Source organism: Cynocephalus volans, chromosome 3 (assembly GCF_027409185.1).
Source record: "Cynocephalus volans isolate mCynVol1 chromosome 3, mCynVol1.pri, whole genome shotgun sequence".
Lineage (NCBI taxonomy): Eukaryota > Metazoa > Chordata > Mammalia > Dermoptera > Cynocephalidae > Cynocephalus > Cynocephalus volans.
Genome location: NC_084462.1, coordinates 78,853,044 through 78,876,539, shown reverse-complemented (window position 1 = coordinate 78,876,539; position 23,496 = coordinate 78,853,044). Strand labels below are relative to the sequence as shown.

General features: G+C 37.3%; 1 protein-coding gene across 4 annotated transcripts in view; it reads right to left on the bottom strand.

Moving 5' to 3' along the window:
- Nucleotides 1-12,528: 12,528 nt before the first annotated feature.
- ICE2 (interactor of little elongation complex ELL subunit 2) overlaps nt 12,529-23,496 on the bottom strand; it is a 48,967-nt gene continuing 37,999 nt past the window's right edge. For 3 of the 4 annotated variants that reach the window (XM_063089632.1, XM_063089633.1, XM_063089635.1), the window contains 3 exons: nt 23,282-23,332; nt 19,906-20,164; nt 12,529-13,079 (listed from right to left, as the gene is read on the bottom strand). In XM_063089632.1, coding sequence (XP_062945702.1) covers nt 12,951-13,079; nt 19,906-20,164; nt 23,282-23,332 — 439 coding nt within the window. In that variant the 3' untranslated portion in view covers nt 12,529-12,950. Of the gene's footprint in view, nt 13,080-19,905; nt 20,165-23,281; nt 23,333-23,496 lie in introns of those variants that run through there. The other variant, XM_063089634.1, reaches the window with a different exon arrangement.

The window sequence follows — 23,496 nt, the reverse complement described above, 5'->3', positions numbered from 1 at the left end:
TACTTTGTTTTTCTTTCCTGTTCCCCAGAGTCCAAGTTTTCAAAGATGAGGAGAAAGCACAACTAGGTGAAAGCAGCATTTAAAGAGTTAAGCATTATATTTTAAGGGACTTTCTTGGGAGGTTACCAAAATTTTTTCCAGATTCACAGTCTATTTCCAAGTGATGTCATTGGAATTTAATTCTCCAAAGAAAAAATTTTGAAAATACTCTGTTTAGCTTTGGGGGCTAGAAGAATGTGACCTACCTTGCATGAGTGTCTGCAGTACTTGCCCAACTCCAGTAGATTTAAGATCTGCACCTTCCATCTCATTGACTTGGCTGCATTTTCACAAATATAGCAGGTATATTTGTTTGGTATCACAGAAACAAGAGCGAACAGCTTGCCAAGTAAGATTGATCGCTGTAACCTCAGGTTGAGATTGAAAAATAGACTCTTCTGACCTCCTTACCCTCACACTTTCCCAGTTTGCATCTTGTCCCCCAAACTATCCTCCATGTTACAGCTTTACTTTCTATTATAGAAGTTTAATCATATTGCCCACCCCTGCTCCCACTCCTCATTAAAAAGTTTGATTACTCCATATCTCAAGATAACATCTTCAGTCTTTATCAAGACTTCCTATTTCGCATTCTCTCTGGCACGCTTTCTTAGATTCCTTTTTTTTTTTTTTTTGTCATTTTTTCATGACCGGCACTCAGCCAGTGAGTGCACCGGTCATTCCTATATAGGATCCGAACCCGCGGCGGGAGCGTCGCAGCGCTCCCAGCGCAGCACTCTACCAAGTGCGCCACGGGTTCGGCCCACTTAGGTTCCTTTTTTTCCCCTTCCTTACAGGCACCCTGGCCAGGCCTGAGCCTCTCTGGATGACTAGCACTCTAGCACATTTGTACTGTTACTGGACACAGGTCCGGCTGCCTGCCCCATGAAATGGGAAGAAAAAAACCTCAGAAGTCAAATGGTTGGTGTTAGAAAAGCAGATGTATTCAGCTGAAGGAGATGGGAGCCTATCCCATTTCAATGATTTACATTTACTGAGGGGTTTTTTAAGGAAGGGCTGAGGGAATGGAATGTGGGAGATGAGAAGCAGGAGAGAAGATGTGAGTTACAAGGGGTCTGTTTCTATGGGTCAGGTGCAAGTTCTCGCCAATGCCTCATCTGGTTTCTGTTCTTATCTTCGCTATTACCTCAGGTCCCTGCAAGATTTTGACTTGCGCCAGTGTACTTGGCAGTGCCCAAGGTCAGCTTTAGTCATTTGGCTTGATAATTTCTCAAAACTCTACAAGTCTCAAAGAAAGAACTGTTAGCTTTGCAGAGCACTAATTAGCTTCTCAGCCTTGTTTTCCCACTTAGCGAGCAAGATAAGAAAGTCAGGGGATGGGAACAGAGAGTGGAGAGAAAAAAACTGTCCTTTTAAAAATCCTCTCCCCCTCCGTAGTCCAGGCAGCTTTAGGTCCCAACATGGCTTCAGTCCTGCTCACTCCAATAGCATCTCTGCAATGTTGATCATACTGTGTCTCTCAGCTGGAAATTTCCTTCCAGTCTCACAAACTCGTGTCAAGTTTTAGCTCAAATGATACCTTTCATTCACTTGATCTGATAATACTTCACATTTATACAGTGACTTGCAGCTTAAAAAGAACTTTAATTATCCATTTATTTATTGGGTGATTACTATAGCCTGTGGAATATGCTGGAAAAGCAATAATATCTGTATTTTACAGATGAAAAGACAAAGAGTTGAAGAGAGGACAGTTACAGCCTTGGAAAATGGTGGAGTTGAGATCTATCTCAGTGCCCTCCCTCTCCCTTCCTCCGACTGCTCTTTCAGCAAACTCCAACTCTGGGCTGGCTAATTCTAAAACCCAACCTTTTCTACTTCTCTTCCTCTCAGAGTTGCAACTGACAGTCTGAGCATTCTGAAGATGTCTCCACTGCTGGGTGCGAATTAACTCTAGCACCGGGCTCCTGAGAGGCAGAAAGAAGGCTTGGCTGACAGCAAACTCAGCAGTCCCTTGTATGCAAAATGACATTTTGGCCTTAGGCTTTTACTAAGTTACTTAGTCCTTGCTCCTTAAGAGTAAAAGTTTTCAGGCACTAGAGTGTAGCATTAAAAACAGCCAAACAGAATTAAGGACTGACCTACCACTTTATTAGCCTTCCGACAGGCACATGTACACAGAGACATTCAACCTAATGCACTGTGATTTCACAGTTTCCCTCACCCCCCTTTCTGAACCCAAAAGAAATTCATTGTGCAATTTTATGAGACTGCAGCTGGAGAACTGGACAGAAACTATTTCCAGCTGTCTGTTGTGGCAGTTGGGAATTATAATTTGTATCACATTTTGTGGGGCAGAAGGCAGACATTATATTTGCAAAATGTGTTCAATTATTTATTTTTCACAACAGCAAAATTGCTATTTGTGTATTGTTGGGACTCATGACTAAATAGTTAAAAATAAAACAGATTTTATAAAATAAAAACTAGACATAAAATACATTCTATTTCTTAGTTGTGTAGACATGTTAACTTTCTCATTCAATTAAACAACCAGATCTTAATCACTTGACCATTTATTCTGGATCCATTTTTCACTTTCAGCTGAAAACTTCAGGAGTAAATGTAAATATTGTCTCACGAAGGATTATGTAGTCAGTGAGACTGTTCCTGGACACAATATTCTCTTTATTTATTTGGAGTCCCATCTAACAGGTTAAACCAAATGATTTTACAGTTTAGTTTTAGCAGCTTAAGTAGGACTGAGGTGTACTGAAAGACCAGTTTGCAAAACTGTGGGTGACTTATGTCTACTTGGCTTTGGAGAACATTACCTACAGATGGTGAGGTTTCAAAAGTTGTATAAAAGAGCAGGCATCTTTTTTCAGTGATTGAACATTAAGTCTCTCCCTTTGATAAAAGATAAGCTTTTTGTTGCTGTTGCCTGAAGAAGAAATCACAAACTACATATTCAGGTCCAGACCAGTTCTGGCTATCAGGTAGAATGTTTTTAAGAGGTTTTGAAATATGACAACTTCCAAATTGTTAACTCTATCCTGAATTTGTACTTTTTTTGCTGCTCTTAAATGAGACAGAGTAGCATTAATTTAGACAGTATTGTAAAAATTTATTTAAAACATGGAGTTTTATGCTTTCTTTAGGGATGAGTTGTGTGGCCTTTAATAACACAAGTTTTGTTTATTTATTCATTTTTTAAATGTCCTTCCTTGTGTAAAGCTGCCCATAGAGTTACCCTTGTGAGTGGGGAGGTCTAAAATCAAGGCGGGGACACTCTAGCTACGTGCTGGTTCATGGAGAGCTCAAAGGTATCAGCACAATTTCACAGATGTTGACTGAGCACATAGAGTTTGCTTAACCCTGTGCTTGGTCTTAGTTTAGATGCACAGTTGTATCAAGACACAATTATTACCTGTGAGGAACTTACAATTTGCTTAGGTATGTATAAAAAATACTTGAAATAAAATAATGTGAGATAACATCTGATAGAATTTGTGATATTGTAATAAGTACAGTAGGAAGCTGGAGGAAAGAATTTTGGGGGTGTATCAGTCCATTTTCTGTTGCTTATAACAAAATACCTGAAACTTGGTAATTTACAAAGAAACCGAATTTATTTCTAAGTCATGTCTTTTTTTCCTCATTTCACTGTACGCAGTTAGAAGCAGCCACACAACCACTGGAATGCTTTGCTGCTTAGGTATTTCTTCCACCAAATACCCTAGATCATCACTCTTAAGCTCCACGTTCCATAAAGCCCTCCTTAGGCATAGACAAATTCAGCCAAGTTATTCACCAGTTTATAACAAGGGTGTTCAGTTTCCAAGAAGCTCCTCATTTTCACCTTAGACCTCCTCAAAATGACCTTTACTGTTCATATTACTAACAGCATTCTGCTCACCACTACTGCTTTAGTTTAAAGATCTCAATTGGCTTTATGATTCTAGAATAGGGCAGCATTTTTCCATAAAATAGAATAAATGTTCTAATGAGCTGAGCAGAAAGGGATGTTTTATAGAGAGAAAGGACTGAAGAAAGCAGATACAAAGAACAAACATTGGATTGATCATTCTGAAGTTACTTTGCTTATAATGTGGGAACAGGGAGACAGAACAACAGAAAGATAACTGATTGGTTAACATCAGGTCATTTCAGGTTAGTTTTTGTCATGAGGAATAAAGCAGAGGGCACTTCACTCTGTTGATTGAAGAATGAAACTAACCTGTTTGGGAAATTAAACTGTTATCTCTGTCTCTTGATTTCTCAGAAGGTCAGATAACAAGTCAGTTTTGGTTTGGTGACATAAAACCTCACCATGGGTGACTCTATTTCGATTTTCAGTCTGGTCAGTTGGGGCCTAGTGCAGGAGCCTAGTCCCAAACAGGGGGTGGGACATAGTGAGTGAGTGGGATACTTTTTCCAAGTTGAACCTTTACATATAGGATCTTGATATTATTCTCCAACTCCATCTCAATTGCTTCTCCACCAACTATTATCCCTTCAAGTTATATCTTTGTATTGAATCAATTTACAGGTATATTTCCGTTAATCTATGAACATAAACAACTTCACACTATTCTGAAAACAAAAACAAAACCCCTTCTCCCCGGTTCCCATTCCAGTACTGTCCTACCTTCATTCTTCCATTTAGCAAACTTCTTAAATGGCCTTTCCAGCTGTTCCTTCCTTCTCTCATTCTGTTCTCAGCCTGCTTCACCTGCTGCTGTTTCTCACACCCTGGAATCTTCTGCCGATTGTTGGATCCAGTAGCCTTTTCTCCTTAAGTCTTCATCCTCCTCAACCTCCGTATAGTACCTGACACTGAACGATACCCTTTTAAAAAGCTTTTTAATATGGAATATTCTTAAATTTATATAAATGTTGCAGACAGAGTACATGTAGTTCCTATACACCTTTCATCAAGACTCCCTGTTAACATTTCTCTGCCCAAATTCTCCCATTTGAGAATAAGTTGCTGACATGATGTCCCATTACCTATTTTGGCTTTGATGTGTATTTCCTAAGTATGAGACACACTCTGACACAACCACATCAAAATCAGGAAATTAACATTGATACCTCACTACCAACTAATCCACAAACTCCATTCAAGTTCTGCCGGTTGTCCCAGTAATGTCCTGTATTGGACCAGGATCCACACAGGATTATGAATCACATTCAGTTAATCCTCTTTAATCTGAAACAGTCTGAGAGTGTTTGAGGATTACTGACCGTTTACTTTACGGACCATACCTCAGTTCAGGTTTCTCTGATATTTCCTCATGATTTATGCATTTTGGCAGGAACATATCACAGAAGTGATGCTGTGCTCTTCTTGCTGCAAATCAGGAAACACATTGATCGGTCTCATTACTGGTGATATTCACTTTTATGACATGGTTAAGACTGTTTCTGCTAGGTTTCTTCAGCATCAGGTAAATTAATAGGTATGTTACACTTATTAAATAATAAAAAATTAATAAGTAATTTGTGGAAGATTCTTTGAGGCTGTTTAAATATTCCTATTTGTCATCAAATTTTCACTCACCACATTTAGCATCCATTGATGATTCTTAGCTAAATAATTATTACTCTTTTGGCTGCAAATTGGTGATTCTTCTAATTCCATTATTCCATTTATTGTTTGGAATTCTACTGTAAAACAGAATGTTTCCTCCTTCCCTATTTATTTATTCATTTATATCATTATGGGCTCACGGATTCCTATTTTACAGAAGTGATTGCAATCTGATACTATCATCATTTGCTGCTCAAATTTTCCCAGACCTGGGAACTCCTTTAAACTAGTTCCTGTGTTCTTCTGACATACCTTCACCATTCTTTGAGCACTTTCTTTCAGGTACAACATGATGTTCCAGGTTCATCTTGTATTTTCCCTGACCCAGTCCTGAATTAGTTAGTAAGGCCTTCCTCAAGAAGGCCTGTTATTATTATTATTTTTTTTTCTTCTTGGTTTGTTTGCTTCTGTTTTTGTTTTGTTTGAAGTGAAGAATGTATTTAGAAACCAAGATCTGGGTGCTAGGTGCACTTGTTGCTACTGGAGTGTTACTGTTTCTAGACCCTCTCAGCAGAATTAGGAGATTATGTACACATATCTACACACACAGCTTAACTGTTTCCCCATCTCTATGTATATATTAAGTGCCATGGGTTCACTCTGGTACTTCTAATTCCTATCCAATAACACAGGGTTTATTCTTGCTTCCCCATTCCCATTATTCTCAATGTATTTATTTATTTGCTTAACCTCGTATTCAGTCAAACTCCCAGGCCTTTGGCCCAAACAAAGGGGAAGAGAAGTGTCTCAGTCTGTTTCATGCTACTATAACAGAATGCCACAGACTGAGTAATTTTTTAAAAATAGAAATTTAATTTTCAGTCTGGAGGCTGGGAAGTCCAAGATTAAGGCACTGGCATCTCTTGTGGGCCTTCTTACTGCGTACTCATGTGTGGAAGTCTGAAGGACAAGGGAGGATGAGCGTTGAGTCCTCATATGGCAGAAGAGCAGAAGAGGGCAAACCCATTCCCACAAGCCCTTTTTATAACAGCATTAATCCACTGATGACCTAAACACTTCCCAAAAGGTCACACCTCCCAACAGTGTTGCATTGGGGATTAAGTTTTCAACACATGAATTTTGAAAGGGGACACATTTAAACCATAGCCAGGGGGTCAAAAAAGAAGGCCAGCTTGGTCTTAGACATGCTAGCCCCACCTTTTCTGGTTTTTCAGTACAAAGGTGGGCCACCAACATGCCTATTTCTCTCCCCTAAGTTGCAGACCCACATTTTCAGTGTTTTATACCCTTAATTGTTATGCTGACATTTGGTTGAAAACACAACTAGTTGTCTTTTCACCCCATACCTGTTCTTCCTTTAATATTTACCTTTGTCAGTGGCAGCACTGATCTAAAAATCTCAGCTGTCTTTGAAATCTGTCACACAATTCCACCCGCACATACTATTTGGTGGGCCCGCCTTTGCTTACTCCGCTCTTTCCTACCCCTACCTCCAGCCTCGTCAAGTTGGAGAACAAACCCAGGTCTCTTCAGTAATTTAATACACATTTATTGAATGTTTGCTATTTGCCAGGCTTGGTTCTAGCTACAGGGAAAACAAGATAATGGTTTATAGCTCAAGTTTCACCTCATTTATGAGATCTTTTTTGATGTTACAATTAGAAGCAACTCCTATCTTTTCATATAACTAAGACACTTAAATTTTTATATTTGTGTAGATATCTCTTTCTATGACTGAAAACACTTGAAAAGGTCTTTCAATTCATCCTTGTCTTCCCAATACCTAGCACAGTGTCTTTTATCCAGTCGTGACTCAATGTTATATGAGTAAACATTCATTTTGGGGACAGGGTCAAATCTGGTATCTGCTACTTCTTAAATAGCTTTCCAGCATATACCTTTCCATCCATCTGCTTTCTGTATAGTGAACAACTCTTTGTCATTGGTTTTTTTCCTCTCTAAATAATCCTTTATACTGTAAACTTCCTAAAACTGATCATGCCCTTTTGATTAAAAAGCCTTCAGTGTCTCCTCATGGCTTTCAGAATCAAATCAAACCATTCAATGACTTCTACTATTGAGCTCTAACTTACTCTTCAACTTCACCTCCTATTTATCATCTTTCACTCCCATGCTTGTCACATGAGAATATTTGCTGTTTCAACTAGCACCTTTCAAATGATTTTCCCTCATGCTGTAATGCTGTTTCCTTTTTGTCCACATTAATATTTTACTTGTCTTTCCAACACAACTCAAAGGTCATTTCTACCATGCCTCTTATTTCCAGGTTTCCCTTTTTCTTGCTCGTATGCACTATTGTGTCACTTGAATATTCTGCCCTGTATTGTAATGGATAATTGTGCATATCTATCTCCTCAACTAGATTAGGAAATACCCTTAAGGCAGAAACCAATCTTTAAATACCAAGAGATTGGTATAATGCATTACATCCAATAGGCACTCAAAAATGCATTATCAATTCAGTAGAGGACAGGCAAGGTTTCCATAGGTGATAATAAATTTAAGCAGGTGTAGATTCATGTGTGAAAGAATGCAGGCAGAGACAAGAATGGCTAATCTGTAAGATGGTAAGCCCTAGCTAGAGCAGATGCTGCATTAATACAGTGCTTGGGAGTGGAAACCTATGGCATCAGTGTGGCTCTACCCTACTGGAGTGTGACTTAAGATTAATAGGCACGTACTCTCCTATGTTGTATATTTTTATTTATTTTTTGTGTGGCTGGCTGGTAAGGGGATCCGAACCCTTGACCATGGTATTATAACACCACTCTGTAACCAACTGAGCTAACTGACCAGCCCAATGTGCTGTATATTTTTAGATAAGCAACATCTAGGATAGGGAGTATGGAAAAGATTCTCAAGAAATGCAGATTCTCAAGAAAAGGGAAGGAGAAATTCAACTCACTAATCACAGAATCCTTAGGGTTCTTCACTTTCAAAACAGCAATAAATTTACACTCAGCCCCTCCACTCTCCATTCCTTAGAGAATTAACCAGGTTATACCATGCATGTAAGCAATAAAAAACAACCCTTTTGCGGCTCCTTGCTTGACCACTTTTTAACAGTAGCTCATATATTGAAAGCAAACACAACTACCAAGGCAAACCCTTGACTGTTTGATGAGGCAACCTAGAGACCCATCCTAGAAACACATGCCTCAACTCTTTCAGTAAGCTTTGCATAGCAGGTCAGATCCAAACCCCACATAGATGTTTTGTAAGTGTGTCTGCCATTACATACCTTAAGTAGTGGCCATTAGCCAAGGAACACGTCAAGAGTAGAAGGATCAATGAAATGCATTCACTCCCTGTGTTTCTATTTCTCAATGAGAAACTAAATAAATCTTGATATCAAATACTTTAAGGTTTAATTATAAAGTACCATATACCTATAATGCATAGCAAACATTTTCTTACTCCCTTTACTGTTGGTCCATTAGGAACTGCAGATTTAGCATGTTGGCAATAACATATTAAAACGAAAAAAAAAAAAAAAGTGTTCTCTTTCCTCTCTTTACACTAAACCTGCTCTTCCTTGTATCTCCAAAATGTTCATGGTGTTCAAAACCAGAATCCAAGTAGAATTGGAAATGAACAGGTTATCTTCCTCTGCAGTTGCAACAGAAGATCCAAATCACAAAACTATTTCCAAGTTTTGCTGATCAGTTGGCAGTGAAGAATTTCACTGTTTCCACCTCACATTTTACTTATTCCTTAGCATTTATAAATCTGACTTCCATACTAGTCACCTGAATGAACTTCTCCTTTCACTGAAGTTTTATGGTTTTCTCTGGGGCTCCATTCATGGCCCTTTCCTCATTCATTTCTGCTCTGTCAGCTTATCTTTTTCTCTAATTTCGATCACCATAGATACACCAATGATTGATGAGATGAGGCTTCTTTCTTGATTTCAAGACTCAAATTATCAAATATTTTTGACATCAGCTATCTTGACTTCAGATTTAACATGCTGGTAAAAACACATTAAAAGAAAAGTGTTCTTTATTTTCTCTTCACCCTAAACCTAATTTTTCTTCTATATCCCTAAACTGTTCATGGCATATGTGGTGATAAAAATATGTTCACAAATTTTCATACTCCTTTCTTGAAGAGATGGAGCATGACACTGTGGACTTAGTGATCCATTTCCTACAAGGGGAATATAGCAGAAGTGACAGTGTATGACTTCCAAGACTAGGTCTAAAAGACACTGTGGCTTCTTCTTTGCTCCCTCTTGGATTGCTCATTCTGCATTAAGACAGCTACCATGATGTGGGACACTCAAGCAGACCTATGGAGAGGTACAGGTGGTGAGGACCTGAGGCCTCCTGCCAAGCAGTGAAAAACTGAGTACACCCATCACCACCATATGAATGAACTTTCTTGGAAGCAAATGCCCCAGCCCCAGTTGAGCCTTCAGATGACTGCAGTCCCAGCCAACAGCTTGACTGCAACTTCATGAGAGACCTTGAGCCAGAAGCACCCAGCTAAGCTATACCTGGATTCCTGACTCACAGAAACTGAGAGATGATACGTTTGTAGTTTTAACTAGCTAAGTTTTAGGGTTAATTTATTACTCAGCAAATTGGTTACAGGTAACTCAACATTTTAGTTGAACTTTCTTCCCATTCAAATCACACTCCTTCTGTTTTCTCAATGAATAATGCCATCATTATACCTAGTATCCTAAATGAGAAACCTGGAAGCCATACTTTACTCTCCCTACCAATCACATAGCTGAGTTGTCCTTTTTTTGTCTATTTACCACTTGAGCCCACCCCTACTCTTATTGCTTTAATTCTGAGCCTTTACCATTTTTCAATTACTACAACACAGCCTTCCAACTTTTCTCCCTCTCTACAGTGTTTCCCAGCTCCATTGCATTCTCTAGACTAATGCCAGCAAGAGCTTTTTCAAACACGTATCTGATCATGTTATTTATTTTATTCAATTTAAGATTGGTTCCCACATTGCACAGGATAAAATTCAGATGTCTTAGCCTGGCATGTCTCTCCCTGTCCTATAGTTTTCTCTCTCATCACGTTCAGAGCCTACACCTTTTCATATGTGACTTGCTTTCTTCACAGAAGATCTTTCTTTTTTCTGTTATAACCCCTACTCATTTTTAAAGGACTCACCTCAGGAAAAAAAAAAAAAAAAAAAAAAAAAAGCTTTATATCAGAAAACCTTCCTCAACTATCAGAACCTGATTATATGACTTTCTTAATATATGAGAGCACTTATCACATAGATCAGAATTGTGTCCTGCATTAGAATGTGAGCTCCTGGAAAAAAAAAAAAAAGAAAAAGAAAAAAACTATATATCTCTTTGATATCTACACATTCATTTATTCATGCATCCACTTTTTATCTACTGAGTAACTACATAACAGGTGCTATATTAGGTGTTTGTTATTTAATGGTGGACAAAACAAATACGTCCCTGTCCTTGCAGAGCTTGCAGTCTGTTCAAGAAGAAAGACAGTAAGTCAAATAAACAAATAAATATTGCAAGACCTGAAAAAGAATGTTACGAGAGAGTAACAGTGGGGATCTACTTTAGATTCACTCAACACTTATTGAATTAAATTGTTTTCTAAGAGTTGTGTATAAGTTATACCTTCAACACTGAGGAATAAGTGGGCCAGGTTCATCACAAACTTGCTAACACTGAGTCCAATTTTTTTAAACATCTTTGCTCATATTACCAATGTCACTTCCTTGCTTATAAATTCTCAGTATTACAAATCAAGAAAAAGAACATAAAGCATGATCAAATACACGTTAAAAGATGTTTCATTAAGCACAAGTTGAAAACTAACTTTATATATTATCAGAGTTATTCAAACATATGGCTAAGATATTTTCAAAATAATAATTTATAAGGTCACACATTTTACTACGTAAAAAGTAATGTTAAAAAAATGACAGCCAAATCTTTCTGGTATTCAGAAGTCTGAAGCAAGCACTGTCCAGTTTTTTTTAAAAAAAGAGCAAATTCCAAGGGAATCCTTGCCTCTTCCTCGGCTCATAGCCAAATTATTCACAACTAAAACATTACTGAGATATGTGACTTAAAAGTTAAAAAGAAAAAAGCTCAGTGTTTTAAAAAAGGGAATGGCAGGATGAGGAAATGATGTATTGAAATACATAGAACAATTTTTACTAATAATTACCTATTAAATAATTTTTAAAAAATTTATAACTGACCCCCAAATCAAAACAAAAAATACGGTACTTGAAGATAAAAATTTTCAACTGTTACTTACATTTGAGAAGTTTTTAGGCCTGATTTCTTAAAGTAACATAGAACACATAAAAAAACTCCAAATCAAAGCAAATATTGTCTTAGATTACAAAATTTGCATTTTACAAATGACACAAATATTACTGAAAATTTTAGTGCTCATTAAATACTGGGTTACAAAAATTAAACAAGTCCATCCCTTCTTAAGTCCAAATCTGCTATAGTAACATCAGCTGATTATGCTCTTTTCTGAATTCATCTCTGCAGTCCCGAAAAATTTAAATTAATCAGAGAGATGAGGAAAAAAATAGCTTATGCTTTACCATGTTAACCTTGTCAGTTAGAACAAACTTTTTTTCTGGAAAACACAGTCACTTCCTTGCTTTCAGTAGTGTATTACAATACTCAGCTGAAATCTGTGCCAGAGACAGGAACATTTGTCACCAAACCTGTTATACCACAAGTTTTTTTTTTTTTTTTTTAACAAACGGATAGTTACCTAATAAAATGTTAACTTGTGACTTTTCAGAGGCAGAGGATTCTTCACTTTTATTTTTGTCTTCTGCGATGAAATTTCAACAAATTTTTAAATGTATTAACTTTATTAACCTGCAACAATGATCATTTTAAAATAATACATAAAAACTGTTAAAACAGGTCAGAAGCAAGGTTTACAATGGTCAGAATTATCCAACAATTGCAATATTTAAACTTCTGAGCCAGTCTCAACAGACTGGCAGTATGGCTCAAATTATTAACAGCATACATAATGATAAATGCAGTTCCTGAAAAAAAGCAAATTATTTTCCTATGTACAATTTTTAGAAAAGGCCTATTGTAAAAATATTTTTCTTCTTTACGTATTTCCCTGCCACGACAAAGTAAAACATATCTAGGTTCCCCTCAAACCTCAAGGGTGAAGAGCCTAACATTCCATTTTAGTTGAAACATTCCTTCACAAAGCTAACATATTTTTTCAAGGCACTCTAAGAACTCTCAAGGATACCAAAGAAAAAATGTTTCTCTTGCCTACTGATCTTTTAGGCATATTTCCCTTCAAACTTTTCTAAATTAAACATTGTTATAACTGGTTTCTCTGAAGTTTCATTTCCTATGGTACAATCCTTAAGTTAATTTTCTTTTATTCGGAACCACTCCTTCATTTTCAACTTGCTGAGCAGGCAAGCAACTGCTTTTGGTTTCCATGGAAACTGGATTCCTGCGGCTGCGTGTAGGCATTCTTGTTCCTCCAACCTAAGAGATGAAGCAAAGAACAGAATAGCTTAATGCATCTACAGCAGACCTATACACAGTCTACTCTGTATTATTTACACATGTACTAATCACCTGTGAAAGATCCTTTATATTTTTTTATTCCCCAGCAACCTGGCTGTTTCTAAACAGGTTTTAACCTGACAATTATAAAGTACTAAACTTTCAAATGACAATCAGGGAAGGGAATAGATGAGGGCAGGTGGAGAGAAGTGAGCATGCTAAATTTGAAATCAGCTGAAACGTTAAATTAGAAAATGAGGGAATGACAGGCCTTTTGAGCAAGGTGTTTGCAATAATTAAGCTGAAGGGCAAGACAAAGAAAGAAATGCAAAATATGAAGGGAGGAAAAGGAAATACAGATTACAGTTGGAGGTCAGAGGTGGTAAAAAAGAAGAAATTATGTGGCCAAAAAAGGAGGATAGAGAATAAGATAAAGAAGATAAGGAAAGAAAATGGAGAAAGAGACAAAAGAGTAACAAAGAAGAGGAGTCCAAGAGAGAAGAAGAAAAAAAGAATAAACATGAAAGAAAGGAAGGGAAGAGAGAAGAAACCACAAGTAGAGAGGAAAAATTGAAGGGCTGAAAGAAGAGTGAGAAAGAAATAAGAAAAGGGGAAGGAAGACTAGAAGGGAATGCAAAGGTGGGCAAAGAAGAAGAAGGGAGGTTGCGGGAGACTTCGCTGTGGTGCTGGCTCTACCTTCACGTCTACTCTTCCTCACCCTCACTTTCTAGCTCACATAGTTTAGGGAAGAGAGAAGGTCTATTCTTAGGACACAATCCCTTGTTAATCGTAGTCCTATAAAAGATGCCTTCTGGAAATGTTGTCGCCTCCTTGGCTGCTGAGAGCACATTTTTTTTTTTTTTGTCGTTTTTTCGTGATCGGCACTCAGCCAGTGAGTGCACCGGTCATTCCTATATAGGATCCGAACCCGCGGAGGGAGCGTCGCCGGGCTCCCAGCGCAGCACTCTACCGAGTGCGCCACGGGCTCGGCCCTGAGGGCACATTTTAAAAAGGGTAATGGAGAAGGCCATGCCTCACAGAGAAGGACCAAAGCTGTATCACCTGAAACCATTTCCACAGAACCTGCCCACTTCTGCCTCTATATCCTAGCCAACTTGAACCCTTTCTGTTTCTTCACATCCTGTCCAGTGAACTCCAGGCCTGGGAATGATGGGTGATACTGTAACTCCAAGTACACTCTCCCATATTTCTAGCCCCACTGAAATAGTACTGGTATTGCTCCAAGGGGCTACTGGCTCACTAAGAATGGATGAGACCCCAGCTTCCCTCACCTAATATCTACTATCTCTTTAAAGGGAGTTTTTTGGTTTACAATTACATGACCAGAAAGGACAAATGAGTAGGGATTTGAGTCTGCCAGTCTGTCTGTCCATCTGAATCAGATGAACTTTTGTAACATACTCATTAGAACAGTGCTACAATTTTTAGATTATCTATACCACTCCCCACACAGCTGGTATTTCCTATAAAGGTATACTGACCACACTAATTGTATCTACTATATCTTTGAGGAAAGAAAACATTTTGAAAACTTCCATTGCAAGATTATGTGTGTGTGAGTGTGTGTAATGAATGCTTATTACAGCAGTTGTAGAAGGAGAAAAGGCATAAGTATGGAGCTCTGCAAAAAGAATGGAAGCAGAAATCAGAAGTCTCACAGGAAGCAAATGAGACCCTTCAATATAATCTCTGCTCTATGTAGTAGGGAGGCAGATACAGGTTCTACTGCAGTATCTCTTAGGTTTAGTGCCTAAGGCATTATACAAGGATGAGATCTGAGTTCAGGTGGACTAGTGACTATGGGATCACATTAGAGACAAAAACATTTGTTGTCTGATCTTTTCCCATTGCTGCTAAGGCTAGAATCCCTATCTGCTTTTACCTTAGTTGGAACTAGAAAGTCCCATTCCCTGGCCTAGCTAGGAGAAAGGGAGGAAGAAGGGGTAATTCCAACCAAATGTAGGGCTAGAATGTGGGGAGGTGAATAAGAGATCACCAAAATCCTTCCATTGGCTTTCAAAAATATATCAAACCAAGTGCTAATTATTTAATTGTCTACTGTACCTAACGCTGGTCTGTACAACAACCTGGTCCTGGATAAACTTATTAATAAGCATTTTTCCCCAGACTGAATGCATACAGCATCTTAAAATATACAAATCAAGAAGTGCTCAGTAATATACATATAATCAGACTGTTTTAAAAAAATTTTTAAATTTATTTTTTTATTTAGCATTATACAATGTAGTTGATTTTTGTGGCCCTTTATTAATTCCTCCCTTTCTCCTGTCTGTCTCCCCCTTTCCCACCCCCATGGACATCATATCTGTGCTCTTCTCTTAACAAATTCAAGGAATTATTGTGACTGCTGTGTCTTCCCCCCCCCATTTAGTTGTTTGCTTATTTATTTATTTTTATTAGCTTCCACATACAAGTAAGAACATGTGGTATTTCTCTTTCTGTGCCTGGCTTATTTCACTTAACATAATTTTCTCTAAGTTCATCCATGTTGCTGCGAATGGCAGTATTTCATTCTTTTTTATAGCAGAGTAGTATTCCACTGTGTAGATATACCACATTTTCCTTATCCACTGGTCCAATGATGGGTATTTAGGCTGGTTCCAACTCTTGGCTTTGGTAAATAGAGTTGCAATAAATACGGGAGTACAGGTATCCCTTCAATATGATTATTTCCATTCCTTTGGGCATACACCCAACAGTAGGATTGCTGGATCATATGGCAATTCTGTCTGTAGTTGTTTGAGGAACCTCCATACCGTTTTCCATACGGCTGCATCATTTTACAGTCCCACCAACACTGTAGGAGGGTTCCCCTTTCTCCACATCCTTGTCAGCATTTGTTATTCTCAGTCTTTTGGAATTAGCCAGCCTAACTGGAGTGAGATGATATCTCAATGTGGTTTTGATTTGCATTTCCTGAATGCTGAGCGATGTTGAGCATTTTTTTCATGTGTCTGTTGGCCATTCGTATATCTTCCTTTGAGAAATTCCTTTGAGCCTATTCAGCTCCTTTGCCCATTTATTAATCAGGTTACTTGTTTTTTTGCTGCTAAGTTGTTTGAGTTCCTCATATATTCTGGATATTAATCCTTTGTCAGATGCATATTTTATAAATATTTTCTCCCACTCTGTTGGTTGTCTTTTTGCTCTGTTAATTGTTTGTTTTGCTATGTTTATGTGATCAAATCCTTAACACACAGAATTTCTCCTTTTCCAAATATATTGTTTTGTTATTGTACTAAAGCACATTTTGGGCCACGTTATTAAAAAGATCAAATCACTAAAGTATTCCCAAAGCATAAGGCACTCCACGTTATTTTTAGTGACAGTCTATATCAACAAGGAAAGTATAAGAATATTACTTATTTCCTTTGAGTTTATTTTGGTATACGGTGAGAGGTACAGGTCCAGTTTCATTCTTCTACATATGTATGTCCAATGTTCCCAGCACCATTTATTGAAAAAGCAGTCTTTTCCCCAATGTATTTTCTTGTTGCCTTCATCAAAGATCAGTTAGCTGTAAGTATGTGGGTTGATTCCTGGGTTTTCTATTCTGTTCTGTTGATCTGAGTGTCTGTTTTTATGCCAGTCCCATGCTGTTTTGGTTACAGTAGCTTTGTAATATACCAAAATCAATTCAAAATGTATTAAAAACTTAAATATAAGACCTAAAACCATAAAATTACTAAAGGAAAACAAAGGGGCAACACTCAAGGAAGTAGGACCAGGCAAAGGCTTTATGAATAAGACCCCAAAAGCACAAACAACAAAAGAAAAAATAAACAAATGGGATTATATCAAACTAAAAAGCTTCTGCACAGCAAGGGAACAATCAACAGAGTAAAAAACAACCTACAGAATGGGAGAAAATATTTGCAAACTACATATCTGACAAGGGATTAATATCCAGAATATACAAAGAACTCAAACAACTATATAGTAAAAAAGCAAATAATCCAATTTAAAAATGGGCAAAGGAGCTGAACAGACATTTTTCAAAGGAAGACAGGTCCATGAAAAAATGCTCAGCATCACCAGTCATTAAAACCACATTGAGATATCTCACCCCAGTTAGACTGGCCATTATTAAAAAGACCAAGAACAAAAAATGCTAGTGAGGTTACAGAAAAAGGGGAACTCATCTACACTGCTGGTGGGACTGTAAATTAGCACAGCCATTAGGGAAAACAGTATGGAGTTTCCTTAAATAACTACAGATAGAACTACCATATGATCCAGCAATCCCACTATGGTATATATCAAAAGGAATGGAAATCATCATGTTGAAAGGATACTTGCACTCCCATATTCACTTTAGCGCTATTTACAATAGCCAAAATATGGAAACAACCTAAGTGTCCATCAGCAGACAACTGGCTAAGGAAAATGTGGTATACATACACAATGGAGCACTACTGAGCCATAAAAAAGTATGAAATTCTACCATTTGCACCAACATAGATGAGTATGGAGAAAATTATGTTAGGTGAAACAAGCCAGACAAGGAAAGAGAAATACTGCACGTTCTCACTTATAACTAGGTGGTAGGAAATGAAAGGGGAAGGGGAAGGGGGGAGGGGGGAGGGGGGAGGGGGGAGGGGGGAGGGGGGAGGGGGAGGGGGGAGGGGGAGGGGGGAGGGGGGAGGGGGAGGGGGGAGGGGGAGGGGGGAGGGGGGAGGGGGGAGGGGGGAGAGGGGAGAGGGGAGAGGGGAGAGGGGAGAGGGGAGAGGGGAGAGGGGAGAGGGGAGAGGGGAGAGGGGAGAGGGGAGAGGGGAGAGGGGAGAGGGAAGGGAAGGGAAGGGAAGGGAAGGGAAGGGAAGGGAAGGGAAGGGAAGGGAAGGGAAGGGAAGGGAAGGGAAGGGAAGGGAAGGGAAGGGAAGGGAAGGGAAGGGAAGGGAAAGGAAAGGAAAGGAAAGGAAGGACCACAACAACACGTTGAACTTTTAGAAGGACAGAACAAACCTAAGGATACTAGAGTTGAGGGGGAGGGAGGGAAGGGTTGAGGAGTGATAGGTCAGGTAAAGAGGGCAAAAAGAAAAATCACAATGTGTAATAATGAATATGCTAATAATAATAACAATTTTTAAAAAAGAATATTACTCATTTCTTTTTTAGAAATACCTTGCACAAACATAACATCTATACTTTCACTTAAAGTTGTTCAGTGCCAAGGTATTAAACTGTTCATTTTCACTAAAAAAGAATAAGCCACCCACACACAGAATTATACATTATAGGTGGGAGACTATAATCAGTGTTTCTAAATTAAAAGGAAATCATTCTGAGAAAGAACATAGATCTTTCAAAAACAGTTCTTCAATTATTATTTTTAAGTTACTTAAGAAAAGTTTTCCTTAGAAGGTTATAAAAATCATTATTTATATTGATTTAAACTAGAAATACCATTTCAAGCTATTTTATCTACAGTTTCAGGTGGCTAACAACTAACTTTGTCCATTCTTTCACTTGTTCCAACTAGTTAACCACATTTATACTTTCTTGGCCAAAGCTAACAGGTATGCACAAGGAATTCTCATTTCTAAAAGGATCCTCCCAAACAGTAACATTAAGGAGGAGAACTCAACATAAACAAACAAACTCATTCACTGTAAGTTATTAAAAACTCCTCAATATTTGCATTTCAGCTATTTCTCAAAAGGACTCGAGGACATTTACAGATTTAGTATAATATAGGAAGAAAAAAGAACAGAATACCCCAAAAATATACAAGTGTTAGATGTACTAGGGCAACCATATTGAGAAGATTATAGAACTCAGACAATAATTTTGACTCAAAGATATTTGGGAGCAGGAAAGGAAAATATACTGGGTTTTTGTTTTCTGAACATTCATATTTATTTGTAGAGAGCAAAACTTTTCCTACAACTAAAATCAAACTGGAATTTCTTACACAATATAAAGAATGAGTGACATGGTGGAGAATATCTCTAGCCATGGCCTTCCAAGTTTCAGACAGAGAAATGTCATTCAACTAATATTTCTGAGAAGGATTCCATAGAGTAACATTAACTGTAATTCAATAAATATTAAGTTATACAATATTTAGCAAAACATAATCTAGTCCTTAATACTTTAGTTGTATTTTTACTAAGGCTCTCCATTCACTAATTACTAACACTTGCTTTATTATTTTTCCATATTCTACTTATCAATTTTTAATTATATAATCATTTTATTGTATGCATTCTTCTGCAAATTGTCTCAAATATTTAATAAAATGGAAGAGTATACATAAACAAAAATTACAAGAAAAATCCAACTTTGCTTTTCATGGGAACACAGAGATTTAACTATGTGGATGCCTTATTCATGCACTCACTGGGCAAGCTAATAGAATTTTCTTTAGGTGACTTACAAACCTTAGAAAAATAGAAAGTTCCACTGACATAAAGGTTGGACTCAGCAGAACATACAACTTTACCTACCCTTGCCATGGATATAGTTTTTAGAATGCTTCTGTGATTGATATGGCAAATGTGGACATAAGGACCCAATACTGTATAGTCAGTGAAAAACATAAATAATAATGAAACATTTAATTTTCTTTTTTTTTTTTTCTTCTGACTGGTAAGGGGGTTGTAACCCTCGGCATGGTGTCATCCGCACCACACTCAGCCAGCGAGCGCACCGGCCATCCCTATATAGGATCCGAACCTACTGCCTCGGCGCTACTAGCGTCGCACTCTCCCGAGTGAGCCACGGGGCTGGCCCATGAAACATTTAATTTTGAAAAAGATCTTACCTTTTGTTGCATTGAAGGACCCAGTGATTTAGGTGGAAAAGTACAAGGTATTCTTCCATGATGGATATGATACGGTAATAAGAGACTGGGATCTAATGGGACCCAGGGAACTGAGAGAGTGGAAGGTACACCAGGAAGGCTACAATGAGTTTTATGCAAATTGTATGCTGTCCTAGTAACTTTTCCATCAGAGGTCTTGTAGATCAGGAGTGAAGAATCTTCTGCTGCATGAGACAGTAAGTAGGAACCCTCCTGCAAGCTAAATTCACATAATGAAACTCAGCTCATTGGCTCACTGTATCAATTTCAACAGCATGTTATTAATCATAACCTATTAGTAAAATTAAAAACAATTATGGGAATGGAACACCACCTCTAAAAATACTTTTATGACCAAATAAGGTTTAAGAACTCTTTTAAACTATTTTCATGCCTTTGGACAATTTTAATTCTTATTCCAAAGTTCAGAATATCCTATTTTCTTTTTACTGTTGTATCAGTGAATTTGTGAGTTTTCAATCATTTAATGGGAAACAAATAGTCTGCCTACTTCTCTAATCCATGGGAAAAAAATACTTATACTGAAGAGTATTCCTACAGTGTTTATGTTCATTTAAAATTACACCTACTTTGTACCTAATAAAGATAGGTGAATAAAGATACAAAAGTGAGTGTGACACAATACTACACTGAATAACTACTACTCCATATCCATTTTCTCATTAAATCCTCCACAACAAACCTTCAAGGCATAGTATTAATTATTAATCCCATACTGGAGATAAATAAACAAGTTAGAGATGCTAAGCAATTTGCCCAAAGTTCTGAGTATAGGGCCTGGATACAAATCCAGACAGTCAAACACCATAGTCTATACCCTTAATGATGATTCTCTACTATCACAATAATCAGTTATGTCAAACATGAAATCCACATTTTTCCTTCCTCCTTAGAAAGATTTAAGGGATTCAATGTATCACCAAAGAGCTAAAGAGATATGATTAATATACTGTTTTTCTTGGGATTACACACTTCTCTGGATCAAAGGGCCAAGGAGAACATCAGTTCTGTCCTACAAAATATTATTAGAAATAAAGATAATCATACTTTAAATAAATCTGCCTACAAACCTAATAAGTTACATTCCCACTAACTTTTTAAGCTGAAAAGTAATAGGTTTTGACAAAGGAGGTCCAGAGAATTATTCTTATCCTCTGGACAATTTTTTTCCCAGTCACTTTCACACTTACATATAATGAAATGAATAATAACTGATTTGATAGTAGGAACAAATAACATTTCAAAGATTGAGGTTTTATCAATGAAAAATCATGTAACTTTACCTTCACTAAAAATGATGAAAGCCTTGGTTCACCAAAAAAGTATTTAATTCATGGAGAATGAGAAAGTCTAGTGAGGAGTATCTGACAAGTGCCATACCAATGTACATGGATGGATATAATTGACAGAAGACAGAATAATGGTTTGCTAAAAATGTTTGTCCCCAACCCTGGGGCCTGTGAATATGCTATGTGGCAAAGGGGAATTACAGTAGCAGATGAAATTAAGATTGCTAATTAGGGGTGTGCGTGTGTGTGTGTGTGTGCGCGTGCGTGCGTGCGTGCGTGTGTGTCCAGTATCAGGATCCAGACCCTTGATCTTGGTGTTATAACACTTCATTCTAACCAACTGAGCTAACCAGCCAGGCCTTTATCAGCTAATTCAAAAATGGTGAGATTTCCCTGGATTATATGAGCGGGCCCAATGTAATCACAAGAGTCCTTAAATGTGGAAGAGGGAGACAGAAGAGACTCAGAAAACTATGTGACTGTAGAAGAGGTCACAGTGATGTGATTTGAGACTCACTATGCCTTTGTAACTGAAAATGGAGGAAGAGAGCTACAAGCAAGAAATGCAGATGGACTCTAGAGGTTTCCAAGGCAAGGAAACAGATCCCATCCAGAGCCTAAAGAAAGAATGCAGTCCTTCTGATGCTTTGATTTTAATCCACTAAGACCTGTTAGACTTCTGACTTACATAATGAAGATAATAAATTTGTGTTGTTTTACAAAACTAATTTTGTGGTAGTCAGTTATAGCTGAAATAGAAAACTAATATACAAACTAAGATATTGATAATAAAATTTCAAAAAGCATTTGGCAAATTTCCTATATAAGCACTGTGCTTCATATAAAGAACAGAACATATAAAATAAAAATTGAAAATAGGGATGGCTAGTTAGCTCAGCTGGTTAGAGCATGGTATTATAACACCAAGGTCAAGGGTTCGGATCCCTGTACCTGCCCAGCCACCAAAAAAAAAAAAAAAAAAGAAATCAGAATCATGGAATTAAAAAGTACCTGGGAAATTATTGCACTCGACACTATCATTTAAAATAAAAAGGAAACTGACATCTAGTTGCATAGTAAGTTGAGAATTACAAATAGAACTTTGAGATTTTCGAGTTCAGACTCTTTCATTGATTTTTAGTTTGTCTTTCAGTAAAGGGATAACAGAAGGAATGCAAAAGTTCATTTAACAAATCAGTTTGATATATCATCAGGTGAAAAATCTATATTCTAAAATTTGCCATAAACCTAAAGAATTGTGATCTCTAGCTCTGTGTTGATTCTTCATCCTAACAATGAAAACAATGTCAGCTACGGTAGGCTGAATAATGGCCCCCATGATGTTCTCATCCTAATCTCCAGAACCTGTGAATATGTTACCTTTAATTGCTTTGCAAATGTGATTAAATTAAGAATTTTCAGATGAGGACATAACCCTGGATTATATGGGTAGGCCCAATGTAATCCCAAGGGTCGTTATAAAATGGAGGCAGAGGAAGATACTACTACAAAAGGGGAGAGGACAATATAGTGTGAATACATAGATTTGAGTGACGCACTTTAAAGATGGAGAAAAGAGCCACAAGTCAAGGAATACAAGTGGTCACTAAAAACTGAAAAAGGCAAGGAAACGATTTTCTCCTCAGAGCTTCCAGAAGGAACCAGGCTTGCTGGCATTTTGACTTTTCAGCCCAGTGAAACTGATTGGATTTACCTTCAAAACTATTAAGAGAATAAATTTGTGTTGTGTTAAGCCATTAAGTTAGTGGTAATTTATTACAGTGTCAACAGAAAACTAATGTGATTGCCTTACAGAAAAATGTATTTGCAAGCTCATTAAAGTCAGATACTACCATATTATCTCTTTATTTCTAAGTTTACAATTTCAACTTTGACACAATAGAATAATTTTTGTATTTCTAGGTTATTGTCTATACATTCCTAGCAATTTGTATTTTCAAAGTTTCTAAGAATTTTCGTCTAAGAAAATTCGATATATCAATGCAAAATGTCCAAAAAATACTTACCTACTTAATTTCTTTAGAATGTGTTGAAGGATGTTAAATAAACTTGAAATCCTATTAAATAGAAGAAACTAATGTAAAATTAAAAAAAAAAAACTTACTCTTAATAATTATAGCTCCTTAGGAAGAAAAATGCCCTATTCAATAACAAAAGAAAATAGCACATGAGATAACAAAATGAAGAATAGTAAAAGTTATTTCTATTTGTATTAAATAAT